General features: G+C 45.2%; 1 protein-coding gene across 4 annotated transcripts in view; it reads right to left on the reverse strand.

Moving 5' to 3' along the window:
* The window catches only part of HIBCH (3-hydroxyisobutyryl-CoA hydrolase), a 962,330-nt gene that overhangs the window by 283,284 nt on the left and 655,033 nt on the right, over positions 1-24,013 (reverse strand). For all 4 annotated transcript variants that reach the window (XM_077275660.1, XM_077275661.1, XM_077275658.1 and 1 more), the window contains one exon: positions 1,466-1,547. In XM_077275660.1, coding sequence (XP_077131775.1) covers positions 1,466-1,547 — 82 coding nt within the window. The remainder of the gene's footprint in view (positions 1-1,465; positions 1,548-24,013) is intronic.

Below are 24,013 nucleotides of genomic sequence, written 5' to 3' on the forward strand. Positions count from 1 at the left end.
GGGTTGGGGCTAGTGTTAGGGTTGTGTTGTTAGGGTTGCGGTTCTGTTGTTGGGGTTACGGTTGTGGTGTTGGGGTTTGGGTTGTGGTTAGGGTTATGGCTGTGGTTATGGTTGGGAATATGGTTAGGGTTGGGATTAGGGTTTGGGGTGGGTTAGGATTAGGGTTGTGGTTATGGTTGGGGGTGTGTTGGGGCTAGGGCTGTGTTAGGGTTGGAGTTATAATTGGCAGGTTCCACTGTTTAGGTACATCAGGGGGTCTCCAAACGCGACATGACACCCACCATTGATTCTAACCAATTTTACATTCACAAAGTCAAATGGTGCTCCCTCGCTTCTGAGCCCTGCCATGCGCCCAAACAGTGGCTTTCCCCCACATAGGGGGTATCAACGTACTTAGGAGAAATTGCATAACAAATTTTGTGGTCCATTTTCTCCTGATACCCTTTGTGAAAATAAAAAAGTTTGGTTCCAAAGTAATTATTTTTGTGAAAAAAGTAAAATGTTAGTTTTTTCCTTCCATGTTGCTTTAGTTCTCGTGAAGCACCTGAACGGTTAATAAACTTCTTGAATGTGGTTTTGCGCACCTTGAGGGGTGCAGTTGTTACAACGGTGTCACTTTGGGGTATTGACCCCCCAAACGTGAGTGTGGTCCCTGAAAAAAATGGTTTTGTAAATTTTGTTGGCAAAACGAGAAATAATGTTTCCAAAATTGTGCTGATGTAAAGTTGACATGTAGTGAAATGTTATTTATTAAAGGGAACCTGTCACCTGAATTTGGCGGGACCAGTTTTGGGTCATATGGGCGGGGTTTTCGGGTGTTTGATTCACCCTTTCCTTACCCGCTGGCTGCATGCTGGCCGCAATATTGGATTGAAGTTCATTCTCTGTCCTCCGGAGTACACGCCTGCGCAAGGCAATATTGGCTTGCGCTGGCGTGTACTCTGGAGGACAGAGAATGAACTTCAATCCAATATTGCGGCCAGCATGCAGCCAGCGGGTAAGGAAAGGGTGAATCAAACACCCGAAAACCCCGCCCATATGACCCAAAACTGGTCCCGCCAAATTCAGGTGACAGGTTCCCTTTAACTATTTTGTGTGACACCACTCTCTGATTTAAGGGTACAATAATTAAAAGTTTGAAAATTACAAAAGTTTCAACATTTTTGCCAAATTTCCATTTTTTTATAAATAAATGCAAGTTATATTGAAGAAATTTTACCACTAACATGAAGTACAATATGTCATGAAAAAACAGTCTCAGAATCAGTGGGATACGTTGAAGCGTTCCAAAGCTATAACTTAATAAAGTATCAGTGGTAAGAATTGTAAAAATTAATTACCGGGAAGTACAAAATTGGCTCTGTCACTAAGTACCTCCTTGTGTGAAGACTGGCTACAAACTGGAGCTAATGAGTCTTAATGCTTTTATTATGGAGTGTGAATGTTGACTTTCTAACAGATTTACCTTAAGCTGTTGAAGTGCAAAAGGTGATCCATCTTGTTTCAAGTTCTCTATGATTTCTTCAACGCTGTTTCCTGAAAACAGACTGTGAATGACAATAGAAACACATAAGCAATTGTAATTGCTTACTTTATATTTTTGCAAAATCACATAATGGTACATAGTCCAAGTCGAGTTTAGTAGCGGTAATAGACCACATTTGCTATGGATAACAACAAAGACATCCAAAAAGATATAAAATGTCAACTATTTATATCAATTGTCACACTGGAGACAAAAGACGTTTTGTTACCACAAAGGAGCACTATTACTTATGTGGTTGTGTTAGAAATCTAATGAACAGTGCATCTTATTTTTGGCACAAATCAGTTTACACAAATTTATTACAAATTTGCACTTAAAATAATGGATTTATGCGCCTTTCTAGAAACTTTTCTAAAAAGTCCAGAAAAGGAAGCAAGGCTTTGAAAAGTAAAATAATGTACCAGATTATTATTGTTATGCATAAGTCTAGTCACAATTTAATAGCCTTCGTGTATTTATCACTAAAAAAAAATGTACCCTTTTCTTTTTATTTTCATATTTTGCAAATAAAAAAAATAAACCGTAAATCTAAGATATTAGAAAATCATTGAGCAACAGGATTTTAGTACTATGGGAAAAAAATGCAAATTACATGGTAATACGACTATCAGTAAAAAGTCACTCCCATTTCCAGACATACTAGCAGCAGTACATCGTGCTCAACAAGGAAGTGACATATCTACTCTGGTCTCGCTGCTCAGAGCGGATACCATGTTCAGTATTGTGGAGAGACTGTGCATTTCGCTCCTGTTGGCATAATGCTACTTTATTAGATTTTTCCCTGAAGCTTTTCAACTTCACTATCTAACATTGTCTCACTGGTTTGTGCTCTGATCGGAGTGAAAATGCTCTGCACAAAGAAAAGACAAGTGATAGAGATAGTGTGGAGTTGCAGAGCAGTAGGGAAAACTGTAATAACATACTTACAGTAAGAGAAAAGTCGGTGGAGCAGCAATGAAAGGTCTTGTAATAAAGTGTTACTAAACGTGAGCCACCGGTTTGGTAACACTTGATGTGAAATTTCACATGGCTCCACTTTATTAGAAGGCTGCGCACCGCTGCCTTTCATCTACAGTAAGTATATTATTCCAGTTTTCCCTGCCATTCCTCAACATCACAATAACACTGGTGTTTGATCTAATCAGAGTGTTTTCACGCCAATCAGAGCACAGACCAATGTGAAAATGATAGTAAAGCTGAAGATGCCAAATCTGATACATGCTTGTGTCACTCTGATAAATTTGACATAACTATTAATGCCAAGGTCTAGATTTATGGTGTTTACCTTTTCAAAGCTTTTACACCACTTTTTAGCTTAACAGCTTTGATGAATAGGGGCTTACATGTGTGATTTCCATTTACATGGAAGTCTGAGCTCTGTATTTAGCCTTGGCCAGTATAGCAATATTGTTTATAATCTTACAGGCCAATAAAGATGGTTATAGCTCTGTAGTTCCTCAAGTCGCATAAAGGGCGAACAAGTTCCCTTCATACTGAAGAAGATATTACAGATGTTTTGATCAAGCCAAATAAGTTCCAAAAACATGAAAGGAGAACCTAGCAAGCCTAAAATTCTATGTCAGAAATTTTGGTAGGGGTGAGATTATTAAACTTATTTCTTTTCTATTCATAGACTACAGGTACTAGAGGTTGTAGTTCATACAAAGAGGCTACTCCCTACTTTTCTTCCCCCAGACATGTTGTTCTTAGCTTTATTATCCACATGGATATACTCTCTCTGTAAAAATCAGAATTCTGGTAGAAAAACATTGTCAAAATGTAACACTAATTGCGTTACAGCCATCTGGCACTCCAAGAACTTAAAGGGAATCTGTCACCCTAAAATTCGCCTAATGCCACCGGCATCAGGGGCTTATCTACAGCATTGTGTAATGCTGTAGAAAAGCCCCCGATGTCACCTGAAAGATAAGAAAAACAGGTTATATTATACTCACCCAGGGGCGGTCTCGATGCAGTCCGCTCCGATGGGCGTCGCGGTCCCGGTCCAGCGTCTCCCACCTTCATACGTTGACGTCCTCTTCTTTGCTTCCTGCTGCGGCTCCTGCGCAGGCGTACTTTATCTGCCCTGTTGAGGGCAGCATAAAGTACTGCAGTGCGCAGGCGTTGGGCCTCTCTGACCTGTCCCGGAACCTGTACACTGCAGTTCTTTGCTCTGCCCTCAACAGGGCAGATAAAGTACGCCTGTACAGGAGCCGCGGCAGGAAGCAAAGAAGAGGACGTATGAAGGTGGGAGGCGCTGGACCCGGACCGCTACGCCCATTGGACCGGACCGCTCCTGGGTGAGTATAATATAACCTGTCTTTCTTATCTTTCAGGTGACATCGGGGGCTTATCAACAGCATTACAGAATGCTGTAGATAAGCCCCTGATGCCGATGGCCTTACATTATAGGCAAATTTTGGGATGACAGATTCCCTTTAAGTTCAATTTCCACCTTTTAGAGGCCTATTTGCACTTTCTTATTTCAATCGAAAAATATACATAATATACATTTTTTAAATAACCTGAGGAGGACTCCTGGATGTTTGGAGTCGAGGCGCGTTGTTTTATCCTGTAGCTCCTAAATAAACAATTCTATTTCATTACCACGAGAGTCTTGTGACAGAAGCGCCGACAACTTTCTGGGTATTTCTCTGTCTATTGATTTATTTCAATGGAAGAAATTTTTTTTCAGGACTACTGTGATTCAAGGGAATGTTTATATTCCAAGCCAGAACTCTCTTTTCTGAACTATCACCAACTAATGGGTGGTGATAAAAGTAGCCATTGTTGACATAACAACTAATGGTTATGGGAATTATGTATCAAACAATATCGGAATGATTGATTGTTAAAGATACAACATTTTCCTCAATTAGCCTTCAGTTCCCCATGAATGTCTCTCCATTTTTTCAGAAACTCTGACTCTTTTCAGCACCACTTATTTTCAGCTACCCAGACCTTGTCCTTTGGTTTAATTATGGACTCTACATATCAAACAGAGTTTATTCATGAGAAAGAGACTTCTAAGTTTAGAAAAGTCTGTCATCTTTATTACTCTCCACCTTTCTCGGTGCATTCAGCCATCAGAGTACTGAGGCCGCTAACTGCTTCCATCAGTGCCATCCCTCGGTCGATGATTTGCATTTTCAGGATTAGCAGGAAGGAAAGGTTCAGTCTGATACTGGGATCCTTGATGTTCTCAGTAGGAATAAAAGATTGGTACCCTTACTGAAAGGACTTACTGAGGTGGACCCAACAAATAAATCTTTCCAGAGTGCAATTTATTTTCAACTGAAGGAACAAATTGTTGTAACTATTGATGCTTCAGTCCAATGTTGGGAAGTCCAAACATTAAGCAGATACTGAGAGTTCCCAATCTTCTCTAGTATAGAAAATATTCGTACATCTCACAGAAACGAAGAATGTAAAACTTGAATTCTTGCACTTCATGAATCAACTAAGAGAAGAAGAAACTAAGAAAATTAAATAAATTCTGTAAAAAGCAAATCAAGGCAGCAAAGATTGAGACAGAGAGACTCATTGCCAGAGAGAGTAAAAATAATCCCAAAATATTCTTTAACTATATAAATAGTAAGAAACTAAAAAATGACAGTGTTGGCCCCCTTAAAAATAGTCTGGGTGAAATGGTGGATGAGGAGGAGGAAAAAGCCAATCTGCTAAATTACTTTTTTTCATCAGTATTTACAAAAGAAAATCCCATGGCAGCCAATATGACTAGTTATAAAAATTCCCCATTAAATGTCACCTGCTTAACCCAGCAGGAAGTACAGCGGCGTCTAAAAATAACTAAAATTGACAAATCTCCGGGCCCGGATGGGATACACCCCCGAGTACTGCAGGAACTAAGTACAGTCATTGATAGACCATTATTTTTAATCTTTAAAGAGTCCATAATAACAGGGTCTGTACCACAGGAGTGGCGTATAGCAAATGTGGTGCCAATATTCAAAAAAGGGGCAAAAACTGAACTCGGTAATTATAGGCCAGTAAGTTTAACCTCTACTGTGGGTAAAATCCTGGAGGGCATTCTAAGGGATGCTATACTGGAGTATCTGAAGAGGAATAACCTCATGACCCAGTATCAGCACGGGTTTACTAGGGACCGCTCATGTCAGACTAATTTGATCAGCTTCTATGAAGAGGTAAGTTCCGGACTGGACCAAGGGAACCCAGTGGACGTAGTGTATATGGACTTTTCCAAAGCTTTTGATACGGTGCCACACAAAAGGTTGATACATAAAATGAGAGTAATGGGGATAGGGGAAAATATGTGTAAGTGGGTTGAGAGCTGGCTCAGGGATAGGAAACAAAGGGTGGTTATTAATGGAGCACACTCGGACTGGGTCGCGGTTAGCAGTGGGGTACCACAGGGGTCAGTATTGGGCCCTCTTCTTTTTAACATATTTATTAATGACCTTGTAGGGGGCATTCAGAGTAGAATTTCAATATTTGCAGATGACACTAAACTCTGTAGGGTAATCAATACAGGGGAGGACAATTTTATATTACAGGATGATTTATGTAAACTAGAAGCTTGGGCTGATAAATGGCAAATGAGTTTTAATGGGGATAAATGTAAGGTCATGCACTTGGGTAGAAGTAATAAGATGTATAACTATGTGCTTAATTCTAAAACTCTGGGCAAAACCATCAATGAAAAAGACCTGGGTGTATGGGTGGATGACAGACTCATATTCAGTGGCCAGTGTCAGGCAGCTGCTACAAAGGCAAATAAAATAATGGGATGTATTAAAAGAGGCATAGATGCTCATGAGGAGAACATAATTTTACCTCTATACAAGTCACTAGTTCGACCACACTTAGAATACTGTGCACAGTTCTGGTCTCCGGTGTATAAGAAAGACATAGCTGAACTAGAGCGGGTGCAGAGAAGAGCGACCAAGGTTATTAGAGGACTGGGGGGTCTGCAATACCAAGATAGGTTATTACACTTGGGGCTATTTAGTTTGGAAAAACGAAGACTAAGGGGTGATCTTATTTTAATGTATAAATATATGAGGGGACAGTACAAAGACCTTTCTGATGATCTTTTTAATCATAGACCTGAGACAGGGACAAGGGGGCATCCTCTACGTCTGGAGGAAAGAAGGTTTAAGCATAATAACAGACGCGGATTCTTTACTGTAAGAGCAGTGAGACTATGGAACTCTCTGCCGTATGATGTTGTAATGAGTGATTCATTAATTAAATTTAAGAGGGGACTGGATACCTTTCTGGAAAAGTATAATATTACAGGGTATATACACTAGATTCCTTGATAAGGCGTTGATCCAGGGAACTAGTCTGATTGCCGTATGTGGAGTCGGGAAGGAATTTTTTTCCCCATGGTGGAGTTACTCCTTGCCACATGGGGTTTTTTTGCCTTCCTCTGGATCAACATGTTAGGGCATGTTAGGTTAGGCTATGGGTTGAACTAGATGGACTTAAAGTCTTCCTTCAACCTCAATAACTATGTAACTATGTAACTATGGTCAGAAAAAACAGCTTTGTATTTTACAATAACAAACAAGGGTACATGTGTAAATGAGGTCCTGGGAAAGAAAGGATGAAGGGACAGGGAGGGAGAGCGCTATCTAAGGGTACTGTCACACATTGAAATTTCCATCGCTACGAAGTTACGATTCGTGACGTTCTAGCGATATCGTTACGATATCGCTGTGTCTGACACGCTACTGCGATCAGACACCCTGCTGAGAATCGTACGTCGTAGCAGATCGTTTGGAACTTTCTTTCGTCGCTTGATCACCCGCTGACATCGCTGGATCGTTGTGTGTGACAGCGATCCAGCGATGTCTTCGCTTGTAACCAGGGTAAACATCGGGTAACTAAGCGCAGGGCCGCGCTTAGTAACCCAATGTTTACCCTGGTTACAAGCGTAAACGTAAAAAAACAAACAGTACATACTCACCCGTCGGTGTCCTTCAGGTCCCTTGCCGTCTGCTTCCTGCTCTGAGTGCCGGCCGGAAAGTGAGAGCAGAGCGCAGCGGTGCTGCGATCTGCTCTCACTGTACGGCTGCACTCAGAGCAGGAAGCAGACGGCAAGGGACCTGAAGGACACCGACGGGTGAGTATGTACTGTTTGTTTTTTTACGTTTACGCTGGTAACCAGGGTAAACATCGGGTTACTAAGCGCGGCCCTGCGCTTAGTTACCCGATGTTTACCCTGGTTACCCGGGGACTTCGGCATCGCTCCAGCGCCGTGATTGCAACGTGTGACCGCAGTCTACGACGCTGGAGCGATGATTATACGACGCTGCGACGTCACGAATCGTGCCGTCGCAGCGATGAAAATTTCAATGTGTGACGGTACCCTAAGAGTAGTAAATGAGTATATCTTGCTTGGTGAGAAAAGTACCTCTTGAATCTTGCACACCTGGTGTGGTTGTGAAAGGAGGCACAACACTAGGAAAATTTTGCCGACAAGGGTGATCCTTCCACTGGTATGCTGCCCATCGGTAGCAACATGGAGGTGATTTTCCTCTCCCAGAAAAAAAATTCCTCCACATGGATGAATGTGAATAAGGAAGTTTCAGGGTGCTTCCTTCAGTGGATCCTTAACCCAATTTGGAATAAGAGAGTTATATAGCCAAAGAACCAAGTATCTCTGATGTTGAATCAGATGATATTTTATTGGCTATGTGCAGCAAATAAAAAACTTTATAATAGACAATAAAAACTTAGAAAAAGACACAATGTGTTTCGGCCTTGTAGAGCTTCATTAGGTGTATCTTATATAACCCTCTTATTCCAAATTGGGTTAAGGAGGAAGCACCCTGAAACATCTTTATTCACAAACAAGGGAGCATGAGAAGTCTAACCTTATGAGAATGCAAGACAATCCTGAACTGGACAGAGTGAAAACTGCAGGACTAAAGTTGCCAGCAATTAATAGGCAGATGTTCAAAAAAGTCTAAATCCGGCAGGGAGGAATCTCTCCATGAAGTTCCGTCAGTCAGATGTGGATTTCCTCAAATAGACCTATTGCAAAGATCATGCTGGACAGCCTAAAATTCTAGTAGCCCCGTCCAGTCCCTGAGGAGCATAGCTACATCTATGGAGTGGAGAATACAAGAATGTTTTTCATCACAAAATATCGTCTTCCCCTCCAGATGGTCTGTTTTGTCCACATCTACACAAGCTGCTCTTCTCTGCTTGGAGGCTAATATAACTAAACTGGAATAAATTTGTTAACCTCAAATAATTGTCAACACTTTGATATCCCTGAAAGCCTTGTAGTAATAGTTTATCAGAAGTCTGGAAGTAACACCAAGGTTACTTATCGGTAGCCATTTTTCTCCGGAACCCATGACTGCACACCTGAGAGAGGGGATCCGCCCAGTCAGGACAGGAACCCTACTGAAAATAAAAGGGCGGTACCTCTCCGTCGCTTCAGTTGGTTTACAGAGCATGAGAGGCCACCCTGGGCAAAACTATCACCACATCATAACAACTAAAAACACCCAAAACTATAGTGCACACCGAAGGGGTGATAATGGGGGGGAATATACCAGCTACCTGTATGTAACCTTTGTGTTTTCGCTTCCCCCTTTACAGCACACCTGAGAGACTTTTGTAGAATGAAACACCTTAGGGAGGGACCACCGCCTGCAGCACCCTTCTACCAAAGGTTAGGTCAGCAGAGGAGGATAAATCTAGCCGGTAGTGTTTGAAAAAAGTTGAGGGTGAGGACCAGGTAGAGGCCTTGCAAATTTGATCAATCGATAACACAGCCTTTTCTGCCCAGGAGGTAGCCACGGCTCTGATGGAGTGAGCATTGATGCCTCCAGGAACCGGAGTGCCACTCGCAGAGTAGGATAAATTAATGGCCTCCCTGATCCATCTGGCAATGGCACTTTTAGCTACCCCACACAGAAGATTTTCTGCTACCCTGAAAGGCTACGAATAGGGTCTGGTCTTTCCTCCACTGACTGGTCATGGACACATATTGTAATATGGACCTCCTTACATCTAACGTATGGAACTTTTATTCCCCAGGATTCCTAGGATTATTAAAGAATAATGGTAAAGTAATCTCCTGACTCCTATGGAATTTAAGGACTACCTTGGGGAGATACGTCGGATCTGGTCTTAGAACTATTCTGTGTTCGAAAACCTGAGTATAAGGAGGGCATATAGTCAGGGCCTGTAAATCCCCTACCCTACGGGCCGATGTTAAGGCTACCAGTAGTACTGTTTTAAGGGTGAGTAATTTAGATGACAACTCCTGCAAAGGCTCAAAATGGTCTTTGGTTAAGACTACTAAGACTAAATTTAGATCCTGAGGAGGGATTTTTGGGATAATGACCGGCCTAGACCTACTACAGGATTTTACGAAACGTAAAACCCACCTATTTGATGCTAGGTTGCAGTTGTATAGGGCCCCCAAGGCTGAAACTTGAACTTTAAGGGTGCTAGTCGCTAACCCAAGTTGCAACCCTGCCTGCAGAAACTCTAGGATGGGTCACACTAGAGCTACATCCTCCAAGGTATTTGTAGGGCATCTACTGAGAAAGGGTGTTCTCTTGGATTTAGGGAGCAGAACTTCCTGACTTTTTTGTTGTGTGAAGTGGCAAACAGGTCTATTTCTGGATTGCCCCAGGCCTGTACTATTTGTTGGAAAATTTGGGGGTTTAAGGACCATTCCCCCTGTCTCAAGCCCCTGTGACTCAGGAAGTCTGCCTGTGTGTTTTCGACGCCCCTTATGTGTAGTGCCGTAAGGGATGACAGGTGTTGTTCTGCTAACTGAAAAGTAGATCTGACACCTCCATGAGGCCCTGGGACCTTGTTCCCCCTGGTGGTTGATATAGGTCACCACTGCTCGATTGTCCATCATGAGCCGAGTCTGGCGACCCCGAAGCAAGGGGAGAAAATGTCTCAAGGCCTTTTCCACTACCCATAGTTCTTTCTCGTTTGAACCGTGACCAGGTTCCTTGTACTGAGTGGGATCTCAGGTGTGCTCCCCAACCTATACAGCTTGCGTCTGTCGTGATGATGTCCTCGACTGGTTTCTGCCACTGGACCCCCATTGTCAGATGTTCCTTCACAGTCCAGCAGATTAGGGAATCTCTTATGCCCCGGGAAAGTTGCCCTCTTAATAGTTTCTGTGCTGACAATTTCCCACTGCAGTTGTCTCTGGTGAAATTGTGCCCATCCTACAGCCGGCATGCATGACATTAATGAGCCTAGAAGGGACATTGCTTTCCTTATGGTCATTGCTGGCTGATGTATTGCTATGTGAGCCAGGTTCATTATCTTGGCTACTTTGTTCTCTGGTAGGAGACAGAGCTGTCGCTCGGAGTCCAGTATTAACCCTAGGAAGGATTGTACTTTTACTGGCACTAGTCTTGATTTGGGGGTATTTATTATCCATCCCAGCTCTATTAGAGTTGACGTTACAACTGTTACTTGATGGGTGTAGTGGGTCTCTGACCTTCCTACAACAAGAAAGTCATCCAGGTATGGGATGATCACTACCTCCCAAGATCAAAGGTATGACATTACCTTTATCATCACTTTTGTGAAGACCCTGGGAGCTGTAGACAGGCCAAAGGGAAGGGCTGTATATTGGTAATGTTTGATCTGGTCTTGGATGTAGAGCGCTACTCTCAAGTACTTCTGGTACTCCCGATGTATTGGGATATGGTAATATGCGTCTTTTAAGTCTATTACTGCCATGAAGCAGTGTTGGAACAGGATTTTTGTGGTTGTGATGATAGACTCCATCTTGAAGGAGCAATTTTCTACCGATTGAGTTTTCTCAGGTTGACTATGGTTCTCCAGGAACCATCCGGTTTCTGTATCAAAAAGAGGGGGGAGTAAAAACCCCTTCCTTCCTCCTGAATCGGGACTTCCTGTAGAATATTTTTGTGAACAAGTCCCAAGACCTCTGTCTCCAGGGCCGATTGTTCCTGCTGGGACTTCCTTCGGGTGTTATTATGAAATTTTGCCTGGGTGGACGGATGAATTTTATCGCTAGACCGTCTTTGACTATATTTAAAACCCAGGTACGGGGGAAATGTTTATCCAGGTCGGGAGGAAGAGAGAGAGCCTTCCCCCAACCTCTGATGTAATGTCATTGGGGGGATTTCTTTGATGATATAGAGGGTTGTTTGAACATGTAGTCCGACCCTCTTTTATCTTAAAAGTCCCAATTTCTCCTATCTCTTGGGGGGAGACCTCTATTAAATCTTCTCCGAAAGGTTTTTGGGGATCTCTAGTGAAACTGGGAAAGGCTTTCTTTTTGTCTCCTGCATGTTCCAAGATTTCTTCTAATCTTTTGCTAAAATAGAATTGACCCTCACACGGGATGGAGCACAGTTTATGTTTAGACAGTTAATGCCCCGCACAACCTTTGAGCCATAGGGCTCTTCTTGCCGCATTGGACAAGCCCGCTGCTCTAGCTGTCAATCTTGCAGAATCTTCCGAGGAATCTGCCAAAAAAGCTGCTACTCCTTGCACCAAGGTCATGTTCGCAAGGATGTCGTCTCTAGGTACTTTATCCTTCAACTGATCCTCTATCTGCTGTAGCCAGATCATGAGAGTGCCAGCTATGTCCCAGCTATTGCTGGTTTCAGGCCCCCTGCTGAGGCTTCCCAGATGTGTCTCAAGAAGCTATCTGTTTTTATGTCAAGCGGTTCCTTTAGTACGCCTGAATCTTCTAATGGAAGGGACAATTTTTTTTTAAAGACGTGGCCACGGTCAATTTTAGTTTTTTTTTCCCCAAGTTTTGGAGTCTTTCTCCTCAAAGGGGTATCTCCTCTTTGATGAAGAAGGCAAAGTACCCATTCTCTCAGGCCTTTTCCATTCTTTATCAATGCTTTTATTTTTGCATTGACCGGAAACGTGCGTTTCCTTTTTTCATCCAACCCACCAAACATGACATCCTCTAGTGACCTAGGCGTGTTTTCTTCCTTTAGGCCCATTGCAGATCTGACTGCTTTAACTAGTCTTTCTACATCCTCAGCTGGAAAACATGGTCGACCCCCTGTGTCACTGTCTGAGGAGGATTCTGAGGACTGGGGAGAGGAAGAGGAGGTTTACCTTCCTGAACCGGAGAGGCATCCGAATCCTTGTTTTTTTTAGGGCCATTTTTAAGTAGTCTTGTTTCTGCCTGTATTATGGCCTTAAGGCTAGTGGCGAAATTAGGGGTTTCTTCCTGTATAGTCTTATCAATGCAGTTAGCGCAGAGATCCTTCTGCCATTGAACTGCAAGAGTGTCTTTACAAAGGGCACATTCTCTGTTCTTTGATTTACCGCTAGACTTCCTCGACCCCTAGTGATCAAGAAGAAAAAATGGACCCTGTTACCATAAGAGAGACATTCACGTAGATCACTCACCACTGCTGACAGTCAAGGGTAACGGTTTTGGAGGCTGGACAGATGCACGTACAACGTCCCTTCTGGATGCCGGGGAGTCTTGCTGGACAGGGCGACTGCTGCTCCTACCACTCGAGTGGCTACTTATCCTGGTATGCTGGTGGCTCGGCAAGGCATCTGGCGAGAGCTCCTGCTGCTGCTGCGACGGCGGCTGCTACTGCTCCTGCTGCCCCACTTCCATGATGATGTTCTTGGCATGAGTGCGTCTTCTGTGGTCATCCCCCATTTATGAGGGATCCAATGCACTCCCCGCGTCCTTCGGTGCCCATTGGTTGCCCCTCCCCTCCTCTGCCACGCCGACCGGCGTTTTCTTCATGGGCGCCACCATCTTGGATCCGACGCCCGCCCCCAACATCACGCGGGCAAGCCCACTCCCAGCTTGCCTTGCGCGTGACATCAGGCGCGTGACCCGCAAGCGGCTGCCCTTCCTGGAGCTTCTGGATGCCGGCAGAGGGGGGGAGGGTGGCGCGGCAGCCACGGAGGAGCCCCAGACACCCGACTGTGTTTAACCGACGCCTGCTCGGATGCTAAGGCCCAGAGGACCCGCGGATGGCGCTTCCAGCACCCGAGGTCCAGTGCACAGGCCTTGCCTGTTTTTCTACGCCAGAAAGGGAATGGGTAACTAGGTAAAATCTTCCGCCGTGTTCAGCATGACGGTCCCTGTCAGGACAGGAATCCCAACTGAAGCGACGGAGAGGTACCACCCTTTTATTTTCAGTAAGGTTCCTGTCCTGACTGGGCCGATCCCCTCTCTCAGGTGTGCTGTCATGGGGGAAGGGAAAATTCTGTTTATGCGGACTCCCATGACAGCACCATGAGAGAGGGGATCCGCCCTTCAGGAACAGGAAACCTATAAATACAAAAAGGGCAGCACCTCTCCCACATATCAGTTGGTTTCCTGCTCCTGTAGGGACAGGATCCTACAGATGAATTCTATGGATCCCAGGCCGGCCGAATCAAGTAGTGGGGGGTCTCCGTCCTCGGCCGGTGCGGGGGTTCCTGGCAAGGCTGCACGGCAATGGCGTACACAGCAGGGAGCCGAGTCCAGAGGATTCCTGTCTCCAGGGAGGCCAGCGCTAGGTGAGTATTCCCAGTCTCCAGCACTAGGTGAGTATTCCCAGTCTCTCTCTGTTCTGGCGAGTGTGCGGTGCAGCAGGGTTGTGGAGTGCTGGTGTCAGGAGGTGGGCACTGTCCGGAGCGCTGCTGGCGGGCCTGGCGTCCTGCACTGCTCTGAATGCTGGAGCGTTCCCGGGCTGCGGTGATGTCGGGGGTGGAGCCGGCGAGCGCCTCTGGGTTGCTGCGCATGCGCAGTAATTCAAAGATGGCGGCGCCCACCGGATCCTGGACGCCGGGTTCAACGCAGGCCCTCTGACCACCCAGCTGTATTACGGAGCAGGAGAGCCAATGGGGACAGTGCAAGGCAGTCTGCTGACCAGAATAAGGGGGATTTAAGCAGGTTCCTGATTCAGAACCATGCTTTTGCCTCATTGTCATGATGGAGAGCGATCGTGAACAGCAGCCTCAGCTGCTGGATGAAGTGCGACAGAAGCCCAAGGAGAAGCAGCGTGTCAGGAGTGACCAGTCCAGTCGTAAGAGCTCTTCCAGACAGGGATCGAGAGCATCGACTATGAAAGACCACCCTCATATCCCGGTACCTTTTTCTCTGCGGGCACTGGAAAGTGATCTACGTGAAAGTTCACTCAGTGACGCAGCCCCCCTTATACTTTGTAATTTTTGGGGAAGAAATGTGTGGGCAAGGCGAAACATAAGGAATGCATCCTCTGTGGAGTCCCCTTGCAAGATTCATGCCCCCAAAAATTATGCACCCCCTGTATCCAGCAGACTGTGAGGTCTAAAGGAAGGGTGGGGGCGGAGTGACATTAGGCCGGATAGACGATATCACCTTTACTTGCCTTCCCCCTTGTAGCAGAAGAATCTCTGAATGTGACAAGCTTAAAAGAGATGGTCAGAGCGGAAGTGAGGGAATCCCTAAGGTCCCTGTCCCAAGCGGGAAGTTCAAAATACAAGGCCTCTTTGGACTCTGATTCTTCAGAAGGGGAAAGAGAAGAGGGTTCCTATGATTCAGTTCCCTCATCCTCTTCATCAGAAGAAGACTCTGGCCGGTTCTGTCTGCCTCTGGATTGGGTAGACAAACTAGTAAAATCAGTCAGAGGAACAAATGGGCATAGCGGAACCTAAATCACAACCTTCCAAACAAGAGACGATGTTCAGCGGGCTAGATCAAAGAAAGCGTAGGTCTTTCCCGTTGAACGACAAAATTCAGAAACTAATTTTTTGGGAATGGAAAAAACCTGAAAAGAAGGGTTCTTTACCACCGGCGATGAAGCGCAGATACCCCTTCGACGATCCAGCAGTTAACACCTGGGACAAGGCCCCTAAATTAGACGCTGCAGTGGCAAAAGCATCAAAGAAAGCCTCACTACCATTTGAGGATATGGGGACCCTTAAAGATCCTCTTGATAGGAAGGCAGACACCTTCCTTAAGGGTACCTGGGAAATGGCAGCTGGTTCTCTGAGACCAGCAGTAGCAGCAACTTGTACGGCCAGATCCTTGATGGTCTGGCTGGATCAGTTGGAGTCCCAGCTGAAAGAGGGCGCTTTCAGAGATATAATTCTGAATGCTCTACCAGTGATTCAAGAGGACGCTGCCTTCCTATCGGACACCTCAGTTGATTCAGTTAAAATGGCGGCCAGGGCAGCGGGACTCTCTAACGTGGCTCGTAGAGCCTTGTGGTTGAAATGCTGGTCAAGGGACATTCATACGAGATCAAAACTCTGCGCTATCCCACGTGTTGTGAACTCTGTTTTTGGGCTCCCTCTTGTGGTCACAACTGGTACTGTGTGAGTGCTGTCTTTGGGCTCCCTCTGGTGGCTCTTTGTGTCATTCTGCAGGTCTGAGGCTTGATCAGCTGTCTCGTTATCTGTTAGCTGGTTTCCTATTTAGTTCACCTGGACTCTCAGTTGTTGCCTGCTGTCAATGTCTTCAGTGCTATTTTGGAGCTCTCCTGCAGTCCTTCGTTATCAGTCTCTTCAAGAGAAGCTAAGTTTCTGTTTGTTCATTTTTTGATCATCAGTGTTCAATATGTTTCTTGGTTTATTATCTGTCCTTGTCCAGCTTGCTAATATGTGATTTCCTCGCTTGCTGGTAGCTCTGGGGGGGCTGAGTTTCTCCCCTCACACCGTTAGTTGGTGTGGGGGTTCTTGAATTCTCAGCGTGGATATTTTGTATAGGGTTTTCTACTGACCGCACAGTTTCCTATCTGTCTTCTGCTATCTAGTATTAGCGGGCCTCATTTGCTGAATCTGTTTCATTTTTACGTTTGTATTTTCCCCTTACCTCACCGTTATTATTTGTTGGGGGCTTTCTATATCTTTGGGGTTATTTCTCTGAGGCAAGTGATGTCTTACTTTCTTTCTCTCTAGGGGTAGCTAGTTTCTCAGGCTGCGTCGAGACGTCTAGGAATTTAGGCACGTTCACCGGCTACCTTTAGTGTGTTTGGTTAGGATCAGGTTTTGCGGTCAGTCCAGTTACCACCTCCCTAGAGCTCGTGTCTATGTTCATAAACTTAGCTAGTCCGTTTTGTGATCCTCAGCCACTAGGATCATAACAGTACAGCAGGCCCAAAAGGGTTTAATGCATCGCAGAAGTGGGATAAGAGAAGCCCTGAGTACAATTTTTTTTTTTCCTCTCTATCTTTGCTGCAGTCTGTCCAGCTTCTCTCATCCCCTTAATCTCTGGGTGGTTTTGTGTTCAGCTGCAGACATGGATATTCAGAGTCTGACTTCTAGTGTGGATCATCTTGCTGCAAGGGTGCAAAGCATTCAGGATTTTGTTGTTCATAGCCCTATGTCAGAGCCTAAAATACCTATTCCTGAGTTGTTTTCTGGAGATAGATCTAGGTTTCTGAATTTTAAGAATAATTGTAAATTATTTCTATCTTTGAGACCTCGTTCCTCTGGTGATTCCGCTCAGCAAGTTAAAATTGTTATCTCTTTGTTACGTGGCGACCCTCAAGATTGGGCTTTCTCTCTGGTGCCAGGAGATCCTGCATTGCTGAATGTGGATGCGTTTTTTCTGGCGCTTGGACTGCTTTATGAGGAACCTAATCTTGAGAACCAGGCAGAAAAGGCCTTGCTGGCTCTTTCTCAGGGCCAGTATGAAGCTGAGGTGTATTGTCAAAAATTTCGGAAATGGTCGGTGCTTACTCAATGGAATGAGTGTGCCCTGGCTGCAAATTTCAGAGAAGGTCTTTCTGAAGCCATTAAGAATGTTATGGTGGGGTTCCCCACGCCTGCAAGTCTGAATGACTCAATGGCTTTGGCCATTCAGATTGATCGGCGTTTGCGGGAGCGCAAATCTGCGCACCATCTGGCGGTGTTTTCTGAACAGAGACCTGAGTCTATGCAATGTGACCGAGTTCTGACCAGAATTGAGCGGCAAAATCATAGACGTCAAAATGGGTTGTGCTTTTACTGTGGTGATTCAACTCATGTTATCTCAGCATGCTCTAAGCGCGTTAAAAAAATCGCTAAACCTGTCACCATTGGTACTATACAGCCTAAATTCATTTTGTCTGTTACTTTAATTTGTTCTTTGTCATCCTACTCGGTTATGGCTTTTGTGGATTCAGGTGCTGCCCTGAATCTGATGGATTTGTCGTTTGCCAGGCGCTGTGGTCTTGTCCTGGAGCCTTTGGAATTCCCTATTTTACTGAGGGGAATTGATGCTACACCATTGGCTGAGAATAAGCCTCAATATTGGACTCAAGTGACCATGTGCATGACTCCTGTGCATCAGGAGGTGATTCGCTTTCTTGTGCTGCATAATTTGCATGATGTTGTCGTGTTGGGTCTGCCATGGCTGCAGGCCCATAATCCTGTTCTGGATTGGAAAGCTATGTCTGTGTCAAGTTGGGGTTGCCAGGGGATTCATGGCGATGCTCCTTTGGTATCAATTGCTTCTTCCACTCCTTCTGAGGTCCCTGAGTTTTTGTGATTGTGCTATAAATTTGATTCCTGGTAGTAAGTTCCCTAAGGGACGACTTTTTAATTTGTCTGTACCAGAACATGCCGCAATGCGGAGCTATATAAAGGAGTCTTTAGAGAAGGGACATATTCGCCCGTCCTCCTCCCCTCTTGGTGCAGGATTCTTTTTTGTGGCCAAGAAGGATGGTTCTCTGAGACCTTGTATAGATTATCGTCTTCTAAATAAAATCACGGTCAAATTTCAGTATCCTTTGCCATTGTTGTCTGATCTGTTTGCTCGGATTAAGGGGTCCAGTTGGTTCACCAAGATAGATTTTCGTGGTGCGTATAACCTTGTGCGCATTAAGCAGGGGGATGAAGGGAAAACAGCATTTAATACGCCCGAAGGCCATTTTGAGTACTTGGTGATGCCTTTTGGACTCTCTAATGCTCCTTCTGTGTTCCAGTCCTTCATGCATGACATCTTCCGAGAATATCTGGATAAATTTATGATTGTGTATCTGGATGACATTTTGGTCTTTTCTGAGGACTGGGAGTCCCATGTGAAGCAGGTCAGGATGGTATTTCAGGTCCTGCGTGCTAATGACTTATTTGTGAAGGGCTCAAAATGTCTCTTCGAAGTACAGAAGGTTTCCTTTTTGGGGTTTATTTTTTCTCCTTCTACTATTGAGATGGACCCAGTCAAGGTCCAGGCTATTCATGAGTGGACTCAGCCTACTTCTGTTAAAAGTCTTCAGAAGTTCTTGGGTTTTGCTAATTTTTACCGTCGCTTCATTGCTAATTTTTCTGGCGTGGTTAAACCCTTGACGGATTTGACCAAGAAGGGTTCTGATGTGACTAATTGGTCTCCTGCGGCCGTGGAAGCCTTTCGGGAGCTGAAGCGCCGGTTTTCTTCGGCTCCAGTTTTGTGTCAGCCTGATGTCTCTCTTCCTTTTCAGGTCGAGGTTGATGCTTCTGAGATTGGAGCAGGGGCTGTTTTGTCGCAGAGAAGCTCTGATTGCTCTGTGATGAAGCCTTGTGCTTTCTTTTCAAGAAAGTTTTCGCCTGCCGAGCGGAATTATGATGTTGGTAATCGGGAGTTGTTGGCTATGAAGTGGGCATTTGAGGAGTGGCGACATTGGCTCGAGGGAGCTAAGCATCGTGTAGTGGTCTTAACTGATCACAAAAATCTGATTTATCTCGAGTCTGCCAAGCGGCTGAATCCTAGACAGGCTCGTTGGTCGTTGTTTTTCTCCCGTTTCGATTTTGTGGTCTCGTACCTTCCTGGTTCGAAGAACGTGAAGGCTGATGCTCTTTCTAGGAGTTTTGTGCCTGACTCTCCGGGAGTTTCAGAGCCGGCTGGTATCCTCAGAGAGGGAGTGATTTTGTCTGCCATTTCCCCAGATTTGCGACGAGTGCTGCAGAAATTTCAGGCGGATAGACCTGACCGTTGCCCACCAGAGAGACTGTTTGTCCCAGATAGATGGACCAGCAGAGTTATTTCCGAGGTTCATTCTTCGGTGTTGGCAGGCCATCCTGGGATTTTTGGTACCAGAGATTTGGTGGCTAGGTCCTTCTGGTGGCCTTCCTTGTCGCGGAATGTGCGTTCCTTTGTGCAGTCCTGTGGGATTTGTGCTCGGGCTAAGCCTTGCTGTTCTCGTGCCAGCGGTTTGCTTTTGCCTTTGCCTGTCCCGAAGAGGCCTTGGACGCACATTTCCATGGATTTTATTTCGGATCTTCCAGTCTCTCAGAGAATGTCTGTCGTCTGGGTGGTGTGTGATCGTTTTTCCAAAATGGTCCATTTGTTGCCCTTGCCTAAGTTGCCTTCCTCCTCTGATTTGGTTCCTCTGTTTTTTCAGAATGTGGTTCGCTTGCACGGCATCCCTGAAAATATTGTGTCTGACAGAGGATCCCAGTTTGTGTCCAGATTTTGGCGAATCTTTTGTGCTAACATGGGCATTGATTTGTCTTTTTCGTCGGCCTTCCATCCTCAGACGAATGGCCAACCCGAGCGAACTAATCAGACCTTGGAAACTTATTTGAGATGTTTTGTTTCTGCTGATCAGGATGATTGGGTGACTTTTTTGCCATTGGCCGAGTTTGCCCTTAATAATCGGGCTAGTTCTGCTACTTTGGTTTCGCCTTTTTTCTGCAATTCTGGTTTTCATCCTCGTTTTTCCTCGGGTCAGGTTGAGCCTTCTGACTGTCCTGGGGTGGATTCTGTGGTGGGTAGGTTGCAACAGATTTGGAACCATGTGGTGGACAATTTGAAGTTGTCACAGGAGAAGGCTCAGCGCTTTGCCAACCGCCGTCGCGGTGTGGGTCCCCAACTTCTTGTTGGGGATTTGGTATGGCTGTCTTCTCGGTATGTTCCTATGAAGGTTTCCTCTCCTAAATTCAAGCCTCGGTCCTTATAAGATTTTGGAAATCCTTAACCCGGTGTCATTTCGTTTGGACCTCCCAGCGTCGTTTGCCATTCATAACGTGTTCCATAGGTCTTTGTTGTGGAGGTATGTGGTGCCTGTGGTTCCTTCTGTTGAACCCCCTGCCCCTGTGCTGGTTGAGGGCGAATTGGAGTACGTGGTGGAGAAGATCTTGGATTCTCGTATTTCTAGACGGAGGCTTCAGTATTTGGTTAAGTGGAAGGGCTATGGTCAGGAGGATAATTCCTGGGTTGTCGCCTCTGATGTTCATGCGGCCGATTTGGTTCATGCCTTCCATGTGGCTCATCCTGATCGCCCTGGGGGTTTTGATGAGGGTTCGGTGACCCCTCCTCAAGGGGGCGTACTGTTGTGAACTCTGTTTTTGGGCTTCCTCTTGTGGTCACAACTGGTACTGTGTGAGTGCTGTCTTTGGGCTCCCTCTGGTGGCTCTTTGTGTCATTCTGCAGGTCTGAGGCTTGATCAGCTGTCTCGTTATCTGTTAGCTGGTTTCCTATTTAGTTCACCTGGACTCTCAGTTGTTGCCTGCTGTCAATGTCTTCAGTGCTATTTTGGAGCTCTCCTGCAATCCTTCGTTATCAGTCTCTTCAAGAGAAGCTAAGTTTCTGTTTGTTCATTTTTTGATCATCAGTGTTCAATATGTTTCTTGGTTTATCTGTCCTTGTCCAGCTTGCTAATATGTGATTTCCTCGCTTGCTGGTAGCTCTGGGGGGGCTGAGTTTCTCCCCTCACACCGTTAGTTGGTGTGGGGGTTCTTGAATTCTCAGCGTGGATATTTTATATAGGGTTTTCTACTGACCGCACAGTTTCCTATCTGTCTTCTGCTATCTAGTATTAGCGGGCCTCATTTGCTGAATCTGTTTCATTTCTACGTTTGTATTTTCCCCTTACCTCACCGTTATTATTTGTTGGGGGCTTTCTATATCTTTGGGGTTATTTCTCTGAGGCAAGTGAGGTCTTACTTTCTTTCTCTCTAGGGGTAGCTAGTTTCTCAGGCTGTGTTGAGACGTCTAGGAATTTAGGCACGTTCACCGGCTACCTTTAGTGTGTTTGGTTAGGATCAGGTTTTGCGGTCAGTCCAGTTACCACCTCCCTAGAGCTCGTGTCTATGTTCATAAACTTAGCTAGTCCGTTTTGTGATCCTCAGCCACTAGGATCATAACACCCACGCAAAGGGGAGTATCTCTTCGGTCCCACCCTAGATGAGTTGCTGGAGAAAGCAGGGGATGACAAAAAAAAATTCCCTAACTTATCATCCGTATCCTACCGTCGTCCTTTCAACAGAAAGAGATTTGGTCGGGGAAGAAAGCGCATATCATCACTCACTAGAGACCATTTTAGATGGAAGGATAAACTCAGAAGAGGTATGGGCTTTATGTTCCGCTGTTCCTCAAGAGAGCGTAAAAAGCCTAACCAATGACTAGCAATCCCTGTGGGGGGAGATTGTCAGCCTTCTTTTCAGCATGGTCAGAAATCACGAATAGTGATTGGGTGCGGAGTATAATATCGGATTGACTCAGACTTGAGTTTAGTCACCTTTCATGAGAAAAATTTAAATTAACTCCCTTGCGCTCTTCCCCCCTTGAACAAACAGCATTGGAAGCGGAAGTTGTGAACTTGTTATGATCCTAGTGGCAAGGATCACAAGTCTGACTAGCTAAGTAACTAAACCGACGACCAGCTCTGGGAAAGTGGTATCTGGATTGACCGCAACCTGATCCTATCCGCAAACAACTATAGGCAGCCGTGGAAAGTTACCTGGAAATCCTAGACGTCTCTTCACGGCCTGAGAAACTACCTATTCCTAGAGGGAAAGTAAAGTCCTTACTTGCCTCAGAGAAATGACCCCAAAGATATAGAAAAGCCCCCCACAAATATTAACGGTGAGTTAAGGGGAAAGCACAAACGCAGAGATGAAATAGATTTAGCAAATGAGGCCCGCTAACACTAGATAGCAGAAAATAGGAAGGGAGCTGTGCGGTCAATAGAAAACCCTAAGCAAAATATCAACGCAGAGATTGCTCGAGCCCCCGCACCAACTAACGGTGCGGGGGAAGCAACTCCGTACCCCAGAGCTTACGAGCAGCAAGAACTCACATATTAGCAAGCTGGACTAACTCATCATACACTGAAATCATATTGCAGACTGATGAGCAAAAAATAATCAAACAGAAACTTAGCTTCTCCAGAAGAGACTGAAAACGAAGATAATCAGGGGAGATCAAAATAGCACTGAATACATCGACAGCCGGCAACAAGTGGAGGTGAAGCAGAGCTAAATAGGAAACTCCCTAGTGCATAACGAGGCAGCTGATCAAGCCACAGATCAGCAGGATAACCAACAAAGCCACCAGGGGGAGCCCAAAAACAAAACTCACACAATACCACCTGTGACCACAAGAGGGAGCCCGAAAACAGAGTTCACAACAGAACTTCAGCATTAAAAAAGTTCTGATTGAGGTTCCGGAATCTGAGAGAGGTAGAGGATTCTACTCTCCTCTATTTCTTATTCAAAAACCAGACAAATCGTTTAGAACCATTATAAACCTTAAGTCCCTTAATGAGTTTCTGGTTAATAGAACCTTCAAGATGGAATCAATCAGATCAACAATAAAGATGCTGTTTAAAAACTGTTTCATGGTAGTCGTAGATTTAAAAGACGCATATTATCATGTACTGTACCTATCCATGAAGATTTCCAGAAATTCCTAAGGGTGGCGGATCTTATGGGAGGAGTAGTTCGCCAATTTCAGTTTAGGGCACTTCCCTTCGGTCTATCAGCTGCCCCTAGGATGTTTACAAAGATAGTTGCTGAGGACACGGTGCATTTACGAGAATCCAATATTCTTGTTATCCCCTATTTAGTTGATTTCCTTGTAGTGTGGAATTCAGCAGACCATTGCCTATTGCAAGTAGGAACGGCTAGGGCCAGACTAGAACACCTAGGCTGGATAATAAATTATGACAAATCCTGGTTACAGCCCCCAAAAATTCAGAGATTCCTAGGTCTACTGTTAGATTCGGAGGCCCAGCAATGTCATCTTCTGCTAGATAAGTTATTACATATTCAGCAACAGGTGTTAAAGGCGATCGATAGACCCTCCATGACCCTTAGGCAGGCTATGTTCATGTTAGGATCCCTGACTTCATGTATCCCAGCTGTCCGTTGGGCTCAATTTCACACGAAACCTTTACAGTCAGAGGTGCTGGTTAATGACAGAGCCTTGGAAGAGTCCTTGCAGGGTCAGATAGTATTGAGTTCGTTAACCCTTACGTCTCTTAGATGGTGGCTAATAAAGACAACTTATCTGCAGGTGTTCCCTGGGTGACACACGTGACTCGTGTAATAACCACAGATGCTAGTCCCTCGAGGTGGGGGGCCCATATGGGTGAAATTGTGGTTCAGGGGCAATGAGACTCCCAGGCAAGAGCTTCATCCAATCAGAGGGAGTTAATGGCAATTGAACTCTCAGTTAAAAAACTCCTCGTATATCTACAGGGTCACCATGTCAAGATCCTCTCGGACAACCAGGTGGCAGTGGCTTATGTAAATCACCAAGATGGAACGCATTCCGAGACTCTGATGCAAGTGGCGAATCGCATATTCCAAACAGCAGAA

The sequence above is a fragment of the Ranitomeya variabilis genome, chromosome 7 (assembly GCF_051348905.1).
Source record: "Ranitomeya variabilis isolate aRanVar5 chromosome 7, aRanVar5.hap1, whole genome shotgun sequence".
Lineage (NCBI taxonomy): Eukaryota > Metazoa > Chordata > Amphibia > Anura > Dendrobatidae > Ranitomeya > Ranitomeya variabilis.